The following is a 9,768-nucleotide window of genomic DNA, read 5'->3' on the forward strand; positions in this document are numbered from 1 at the left end:
ACTTGACAGGGTTGAACGCCATCTGCCACTCCTCAGCCCAGCCCTGCATCATATCTAAGTCCCTTTGTAGCCGACAACAGCCCTCCTCACTATCCACAACTCCACCAATCTTCATATCATCTGCAAATTTACTGACCCACCCTTCGACTCCCTCTTCCAAGTCATTAATAAAAATTACAAACAGCAGAGGACCCAGAACTGATCCCTGCGGAACTCCACTTGTAACTGGGCTCCAGGCTGAATATTTACCATCTACCACCACTCTCTGACTTCGACCAGTTAGCCAGTTTTCTATCCAACTGGCCAAATGTCCCTCTATCCCATGCCTCCTGACTTTCTGCATAAGCCTATTCTGGAGCACAAGTCCTCAGCACTATTGCTGAAATGTTGTCAGAGCCCACAGCTTTTGCAATATCCGGTGCTTCCAGGTGCCTCTTAATATATCACATGTATTGAATGGAATTGGCTGAAGTTGGTATCAGTTATGTTGAGGGCCTCTGGAAGAGGCCAAGATGGATCATCCACTCTGCATTTCCAGGCAAAAGTGAGGACTGCAGATGCTGGAAACCAAAGTTTAAATTAGAGTAGTGCTGGAAAAGCACAGCAGGTCAGGCAGCATCCGAGGAGCAGGAAAATCGACGGTTCGGGCAAAAGCCCTTCATCAGGATTAGAGGCCAGGAGCCTCCGGGGTGGAGAGATAAACTCTGCACTTCTGGCTGAAGATTGCTGTGAAAAGTTCAGTTTTATCTTTTGCACTGATGTGCTGGGCTCATATCTTCCCAATCCCCTCTTTAATAATATACAATTTCTTCTACGACATGATGACTAGAGAATTAAAACTTGACAAAGGATGAAGGTATTGAGCATCAACAACACTTTATTTCCTCTTAACTCCAGAGGAATGTCTGTCTTTTGACCAAATGGCATGACATATTCATGGAGAGATTCTGTACACACTAGTATTGTTACACTTCATGTTGCGCTATAGGTAATTTCAGTATTAAGATGTATCCCACAGAAACAAGGCGAAAGTGAGTACTGTAGATGCTGAAGATCAGAGTCAAGATTATTGTGATGCTGGAAAAGCACAGCAGGTCAGGCAGCATCTGAGGAGCAGGAAAATCAATGCTTCAGGCAAAAGCCCTTCATCAGGAATGAGGGTGATGAAGGGCTTTTGCCCGAAATGTCAATTTTCCTGCTCCTTGGATGCTGCCTGACCTGCTGTGCTTTTCCAGCACGACTCTAATCTTGACTCCCACAGATATAAGCCTACCCTGATACTCTCTGGTCTTGATCAATCAAATCCTTTTCCCACAGCCACAGCGAAGGCTGCAAAATGTTTTACTCTTAATAAGGTGACTGTAGGCTTGTGCAATCCCCAGGATGGAATGCTTTTCCTTAAACATTTCTTCATCGTGGATTGCTCTCAGGTTTTTCCTACATGCAGTTTGATTGGACTTTCTGATGGACATTTGATTATTTGCAAATTCTTTACATTCAGCAAACCTGGGAGCTTCAATGCTTACCTCTGGAATGACGTGAACTTGGGATAGACAGCTTCCCCTGCAGGAACTGACTGCCACATTTGTCAGATGGCACTGGCCCTTGGATATGTTCCGAATTTCGGTGAAATGTTGGCACTTCGGAGAGATATCTAGCAGAAGGAAAACGTTACACAATCAGGGACATAATCTCCTGGACCAACATTCAGTCCCACTTTCTTTTGTAGTGATTGTGCTCCATGTGTCTGGCTGGGCTTCCAAACCCAGTTCTTCAGAAAGATGAAGCCTATCATTGAATTATTACAGAACAAAAGGAGGCCATTTAATATGTAATGCCCGTACCTTTCAAGTGAGCCAATCTCTCACCCTCTCATATCCCTGTACACCATTTCGATTGGGGCAATCAAAATCTTTTCCCGCAGCCATCGCGAAGGCTGCAAAATGTTTTACTCTTAATAAGGCGACTGTAGGCTTGTGCAATCCCCAGGATGGAATGTTTTTCCTTAAACATTTCTTCATCGTGCGATTGCTCTGAGGTTTTTCCTACACTCAGTCTGATTGGTCTGTCTGGGCCAATCCCTCACTTTCTCATATCCCTGCACACCATTTCAATCTGAATAATGATTCATTGCCTCCTTGAATATGCCTCAATTGAACCTGCCTCCATACAGTATTAAAGACTTTTCCCACCCCTGTAATGATCTCTTCCAACCTCTTCTGTGGAGCAGGAGACACAGAAGCTTGAACACATGCACCAGGAGGTTCAGAAACAGCTTCTTCCTGGCCATTACTAGATTGCTGAATGGACTCTCTAAACTTTAATGCTGATCTTGCTAATATTGATCTCACCTGGTGCACGCCTTGTGCAATGTAACCTGTATGCTTCTGTCTAAGTGTTTTACAATCTCTGATCTGTACATCCCCATTTATTATGATCTGCCTGTTCTGCTCATAAACAAAGCTTTGCAATGTGTTTCAGTACGTGACAATAAATCAATCAAAATATTCCAGACCCAAATGACTCGCTGTCTGAAAAAGTTTTTTCTTGTGTTACCCTTTTTCATTTCACTTTAAATCAACACTGTCTTGATCTATTTGCCTTTTACAAGCAAGAACAGCTTTTCCCTAATGACTCTGTCTACCTTCTGTTCATGATTTTAAAACCTCAATCAGATCTTTTCTCCGAGGAGAACAGTCCCAACTTCTTCAATCTGTCATCATCACTGAAGTTTCTCATTCCCGGAACCATTCTTGTTGAATGTGTAGGAGGAGGAATGAGCAATGAAGTTATTACCTTATGCTTGCAGTTCTGATATTCAGATGTAACCGTGTGTATCTCGTCTACATTGCCACCACACCTGCCCACAGAAAACATTTTGACTCTAGGGACGGATGCACATTAAAGTGCCCAAGGGTAAAGTCACCAACACTGGTTCATTGGAGAGTTTAGGATATGCCCAATGATCAATTAACTTTGTACCGTGCTGCTGACAATAACATCAGTAGGAATGAGAAGAACAGGCATCGAAAATTGACTTGTCCAACTTTAAGCCCAGGACCAGAATATGGACTAGAGCTGGTAATGGACTGTTAACTTGTAAATAAAAAAGGCATTTGGTACACCTGCCTTTTTGGTCAGTGCATTGAGAGTAGGAGTTGGGAGGTCATGTTGTGGCTGTACAGGACATTGGACTTTTGGAATGCTGCAAGCAACTGTGTTCTCCCCACTATAGAAAGGATGTTGTGAAATGTGAAAGGGTTCAGAAAAGGCTTACAAGGATGTTGCCAGGGTTGGAGGCTTTGAGTTGTAGAGAGAGGCTGAATAGGTTAGGGCTGTTTTCCCTGGATTGTCAGAGGCAGAGTGGTGACCTTTTGGATGTATATAATTTCATGAGGGGCATGGATAGGAGAAATAGACAAGGTCTTTTGAGAATTTTGAGAAGATTTGTAGCTCAGGTTGAGGTTCTGGATGTAAGTTTGCTCACTGAGCTGGAAGATTTGTTTTAAGACGTTTCGTAACCATACTAGATAACATCATCAGCGAGTCCCTGGTGAAGCGCAAGTGTTATGTCCTGCTTTCTATTGAGGTAATTAGGTTTCCTTGTGATTGTGATTTCATTTTCTGTGTTGGTGATGTCATTTCCTGATCTTTTTCTCAGAGGGTGGTAGATGGGGTCCAAATTGATGTGTTTGTTGATAGAGTTCACATTGGAATGCCATGCTTCTAGGAATTCTCGTGCGTGTCTCTGTTTAGCTTGTCCTAGGATGGATGTGTTGTCCAAGTCAAAGTGATGTCCTTCCTCTTAGGAGAAAGTGAGGACTGCAGATGCTGGAGATCAGAGCTGAAAAATGTGTTGCTGGAAAAGCGCAGCAGGTCAGGCAGCATCCAAGGAGCTGAAGAAGGGCTTATGCCCGAAACGTCGATTCTCCTGCACCTTGGATACTGCCTGACCTGCTGCACTTTTCCAGCAACACATTTTTCAGCTCGGATGTCCTTCCTCACCAATTAACTGAAACAGCAGCTAATAAACTTAAAAGACCCTATATAGACAATAAGCAAAACGAATGTCAGTTACAAAATACCCTGCAAGAATTGTAATAAACACTGCATTGAACAAACAGGCAGAAAACTAGCCACTAGAATACACAAACATCAACTAGCCACACAATGTATGAGTCACTATCACTAGTATCCTTACATACAGATGAGGAAGGACACCACTTTGACTGGGACAACATGTCCATCCTAGGACAAGCTAAACAGAGACATGCATGAGAATTGCTAGAAGCATGACATTCCAACCAGAACTCTATCAACAAACACATTGATTTGGACTCCATGAGAAAAAGAACAGGAAGTGACATCACCAACCCAAGGAAACTTAAACACATAAATAGAAAGTGGGACATAACATCAGCGCTGTACTGGAGGCTCACTGACGGTGTTATCTTAAAATGGTGATGAAACGTCTGAAAACAAACCTTCCAGCTCAGTGAACAAACTTACTTCCTCAAGGTCTTTTGCCAGGATGGGGAAATCCAAAATTAGAGGGCATAAGTTTAAAGTAAGAGGGCAAAGATTTATGCTGAGAGTGGTGTGTGTATGGAGTGAGCTGCCGGAGAAAGTGGTGGAGGCTTGTACAATTAAAATATTTAAAAGACATCTGAATGGGTATATGAATAGGAAGAGTTTAGAGAGATATGGGTCAAATACTGGCAACGGGTACTAGATTTATTTAGGATATCTGGTCAGCATGGACGAGTTGGGCTGAAGGTCTGTTTTGAATGACTCTATGACTTATAGATGGTGAACAGACATGGGGAGTCAGGAGGTGAGTTATTTCCCACAGTATTCCTAGACTCTGACCTGTTAGGAATCTGCCAGATATGGTTTCACTAATGCCCTATATAACCCCAGCGTAAGTTCCTGCTTTTGTATTCACATAATTCTGCAAGAACATATTATATGATACCTTATCAAATGTCTTCGCGAGATCAAGGTAAGTAAATTACCCAGTTATCTATAATTAGATAGATAGATAGATAGATAGATAGATAGATAGATAGATAGACAGACAGACAGACAGACAGACAGACAGACAGACAGACAGATAGAAAGAAAGAAAGAAAGAAAGAAGAATACAGCACAGATCAGGCCCTTCGGCCCTCGATGTTGTGCCAACCTGTGAACTAATCTAAGCCCGATCCCCTATACGATCCCATCATCATCCATATGCTTATCCAAGGAATATTTAAGTGCGCCTAATGTGGCTGAGTTAACTACATTGGCAGGCAGGGAATTCCACGTCCTTACCACTCTCTGAGTAAAGAACCTGCATCTGACATCTATCTTAAATCTATCACCCCTCAATTTGTAACTATACCCCCTCGTACAAGCTGACGTCATCATCCTAGGAAAAAGTCTTTCACTGTCTACCCGAACTAATCCTCTGATCATCTTATATGTCTCTGTCAAACACCCCCCCTTAGCCTTCCTCTTTCCAATGAGAACAGACCCAAGTCCCTCAGCCTTTCCTTGTAAGACCTTCCCTCCAGACCAGGCAACATCCTGGTAAATCTCCTCTGCACCTTTTCTTTTCAGAAAATCATGTTGACTTGGCATTGATCAATTTCAGCTTCTCTAAGCACAGTAAGAAACTCTTTCAGAAATATCCTGGAGCTGAGATAATTTATCTCCGACAGCAACCATTTTCCTATGGATATCACTTGAGCAGTTTTGGGCTCTTTATCTATAGAAAGCTATATTGGCAATGGAGGCAGTCCAGAGGTTCACTAAACCGTATCCAGGTATGCAGCCATTGTCTTATGAGGAGACGTTGAGTAGATTGGGCCTGAGTTTCAAAGAGTGAGAGGCAATCTTATTGAAACACACAAGATTCTTAGGGAGATGTGGAAAGGTTGTTTCTCCTTCTGAGAGTGTCTAGGACCAGAGGGATTATAAACTCAGACAGATTTAAGACAGGGACGAGGAGGAATTTCCTCTCCTGAGGGGTGGGAGTGAATCTGGAATTCTTTACCAGGGAGGTTTTGAGGGGCTGGATCATGAATCTTAGAATCGCCACACTGTGGAAGAAGGCCATTCAGCCTATTAAGTTCATGCAGACCCCCTGAAGAATATCCACTCTATCCCTGTAACTCTGCATTTCCCATAGCTAATCCACCAAGCCTGGACATCCCTGGACACTATGGGCAATTTAGCATGGCCAAACCACCTAACCTGCACGTCGTTGGACAGTGGAGGAAACCCACGCAAACATAGGGAGAATGTACAAACTCCATATAGACAGTCGTTCGAACCCTGGTGCTGTGAGGCAACAGTGCTAACTACTGGGCCACCTAGCTTGATGATAATTGTAGAGTGGGGAATATGCTGGGTCGTGAGGTTACAGATTGATATTCAATATAATTCAACAGCTGATGGCCAATAACATGTCATGAACACTTAGTTTGAGTTGCTATAATGTTCAAAGTCTCATTAAACACATTGGTATGCCAAACAAAGGATAAATTAGTTCAGTTGGCTGGAGAGGTGATTTGTATGTAGACTGATGCCAACAGTGTGAGTTCAATTCACGCTGGCTGAGGTTACCATGAAGGACTCTCCTCTCAACCACCCCCCTCACCTGAGGCATGGTAACCTCAGGTTAAACCACCACCAGTTGTTTCTGCCTCTCTAATGAGTGACTTTACCTCATGCTACACAGCACAATGGAGGTATCTTCAATATGAAGATGGGTCTTTTCATTATGAGGGAGGAATCTCTGAATGAAAACATTTCTCCTCATTTGAGTCCTAAATGCTCATCTAACCCTGAGACTGTCTCATGTTCAGACCCTCTCATTGTCCACCTCCAGAACCATGCAAGAGGGGGAGAGAAGGGAAAAGGGTGAGATTGGGGAAGCACACAGACTGTGTGAAAGACACAAGCTGAGAAATTGACAGCGAGAGAGACAGGAAGAGAATCACGCAGTCTGACCTGTGCTATCTTCACTTACCAGGAACTTCCTTCCTGCAGACTGGACAGCATTTTCCAAGTTCCTCAACTTTTACATAACCCTGCAATTCATGCAAAAATTAATTCTATAGTTGTAACACACAAAGTAAAACAAACAGCTTTTAAAACATACTATAAAAATATGCATAGGTTCATCAGTGGCTGAACATTCAGCCCATCATTTCAATGGTGGTTCTTTTCTGGAACAATCCTAAAATATTGGCTCTTTCCTACAATCTTCCAATTGTGTTATCCAGTTTCAAGTTGTCCCATGGACAGACGATAATAGAGCAGGCAGATTCTAGCCTCCTAGTTTCTATGTTGCTAAGCTTATGCTTATGTCCTGTTAAACCCCTAAACATTCTATCTGTTTTTCAGCGGCAGCAGCAACTCAAAGGGCGGGAGCTTGAACCAGGGGCCTGGCGGGAGCGGTGAGTCACTGATTTGAGCTTTTATATTTGAAGTCAGAGAGCAGAGGTTTCTGGGAAAGGGCGGACTTTGTCCTTTTATTTCCATCCAGCTATATAAGTCAGTGTTTTTTCGACCCCAGATCGTACCTTTGTAGGGCCTCCCACCCAATCACCTCCTCTAACCTTAAAGACCAGGGACATATCAGGTAAGCGTCTCTTCTTTTTACTTTGTGACGAGGGGACTAGCAGGGATGGCAGTGCAGGGAGAGCAATGTTCCTCCTGCAGGATGTTTGAGGTGAGGGACGCCATTAGTGTCCCATCCAAAGACATCTGCAGGAATTGCACCCAACTCTCGCTCCTCCAAGACCGTGTTAGGGAACTGGAGTGGGAGCTGGATGACCTTCGGATCATTCAGGAGGCAGAGGCTGTGATAGATAAGAGTTAAAGGGAAGTAGTTACTCCTAGGCATGAAGAAAGCTGGGTGACTGTTCGAAGGGGGAAAAAACAGTCAGTGTAGGGATCCCCTGTGGTCGTTCCCCTGAAAAACATGAATACCGTTTTGGATACTGTTGAGGGGGACGATTTACCATGGGTATGCAGTGGGGCCCAGGACTCTGGCACAGAGCCTGTCCCTGTTGCACATTAGGGAAAGAGGGAAAGGAGGAGAGTGTTAGTCATTGGGGACTCAGTAGTTAGAGGCTCAGATAGAAGGCTTGTTGGGAATGAACGAGACGCGCGGTTGGTGTGTTACCTCCCAGGTGCCTCGGATCATGTCTTTGGGGTCCTGAAGGGAGAGGGTGACCAGCCTCAAGTCGTGGTCCACGCAGGTATCAACGACACAGGTAGAAAGAGAGATAGGGATGTAAGGCAGGATTTCAGAGAGCTAGGGTGGAAGCTGAGAGCTCGAACAAACAGAGTTGTTATCTCTGGATTGTTACCTGTGCTACATCATGGCGATTCAAGGAATAGGGGGAGATATCAGCTGAACACGTGGCTGCAGGAATGGTGCAGGAGGGAGGGTTTCAGGTACTTGGATAATTGGGGTTCATTCTGGGGAAGATGGGACCTGTACAAACAGGATGGTCTTCATTGAACCAGAGGGGTACTAATATCCTGGGTGGGAAATTTGCTGGTGCTATTCGGGTGGGTTTAAACTAGTTCAGCAGGGGGATGGGAACCGGAGGTGTAGTTGCAGTGCACAGGAGGATGAGAGTAGGGAGGACAGGGACAGGATTTCAGGGTCGCAGGAATGTGCTGGCAGACAGCAGGTTGGTTTGAAGTTTGTCTATTTCAAAGCCAGAAGTATCCAAAATAAGGTAGGTGAGTTTGCAGCATGGATAGGCACTTGGGACTTCGACATTGTAGCCATTTCGGAGACATGGATAGAGCAGGGTCAGGAATAGATGTTGCAGGTTCCAGGGTTTAGATCTTTCATTAAAAACAGGCAAGGTGGTTAAAGAGGGAGAGGTGTGGCCTTGTTAGTCAAGGATACTGTAACAGTGGCTGAGAGAACGCTTGACGAGGACTCGTCTACTGCGGTAGTATGGGCTGATGTTAGAAACAGGAGAGGAGAGGTCACACTGCTTGGAGTTTTTTTAATCAGCCTCCACAGAGTTCCAGGGAGGTGGAAGAGAGAATTGACAAAATTATTCTGGGTAAGAGTGAAAGGAACAGATTGATCATTATGGGGGGGCTTTAACTTGCCCAACATTCACTGGAAATGCTATAACTCTAGTACGTCGAATGGATCAGTTTTTGTCCAATGTTCACAGGAGTGTTTCCTGACACAGTATGTCGAAGAGCCAACAAGAGGGGAGGCCACACTGGATCTGGTGCTTGGTAATGAACCAGGCCAGGTTTGATTTATTTGTAGGTGAGCACTTGGGAGAGAGTGACCATAATTCAGTTACGTTTAGTTTAACAATGGAAAGGAATAGGTACATGCCACAGGTCAAGAGTTATCGATGGGGCAAGGGCAATTATAATGTGATTAGGCAAGAATTAGGATGCACAGAATGGGGTAGCAAAATGTGGGGGATGCAGACAATGGAAATGTGGAGCTGGTTTAAGGAACAGATGTTGTGTGTCCTTGATAGGTATGTCCCTGTCAGGCAGGGAGGAAGTAATAAGGTACGGGAACCGTGGTTTACTACAGAAATTGCATCTCTTGTTAAGCAGAAGAAGGAGGCTTATGTGTTGATGAGGCAAAATGGTTCAGATGAGGTGATGGAGAGTTACAGATCAGGCAGGAAGGATTTAAAGAGAGAGTTAAGAAGAGCAAAGAGAAGACACGAGCAGTCTTTAGCAAATAGAATAAAGGAGAACCCTAAAGCTTTCTAT

General features: G+C 44.1%; 1 protein-coding gene across 1 annotated transcript in view; it reads right to left on the reverse strand.

Moving 5' to 3' along the window:
• LOC122548771 (SCO-spondin-like) overlaps nucleotides 1-9,768 on the reverse strand; it is a 188,294-nt gene that overhangs the window by 21,810 nt on the left and 156,716 nt on the right. The window contains exons 23-24 of the mRNA XM_043687538.1: nucleotides 7,019-7,079; nucleotides 1,527-1,654 (exon numbers count right to left, since the gene is read on the reverse strand). Of these exons, the coding sequence (XP_043543473.1) occupies nucleotides 1,527-1,654; nucleotides 7,019-7,079 (189 nt within the window). The remainder of the gene's footprint in view (nucleotides 1-1,526; nucleotides 1,655-7,018; nucleotides 7,080-9,768) is intronic.

This window comes from Chiloscyllium plagiosum, chromosome 4 (assembly GCF_004010195.1).
Source record: "Chiloscyllium plagiosum isolate BGI_BamShark_2017 chromosome 4, ASM401019v2, whole genome shotgun sequence".
In the NCBI taxonomy this organism is placed as follows: domain Eukaryota; kingdom Metazoa; phylum Chordata; class Chondrichthyes; order Orectolobiformes; family Hemiscylliidae; genus Chiloscyllium; species Chiloscyllium plagiosum.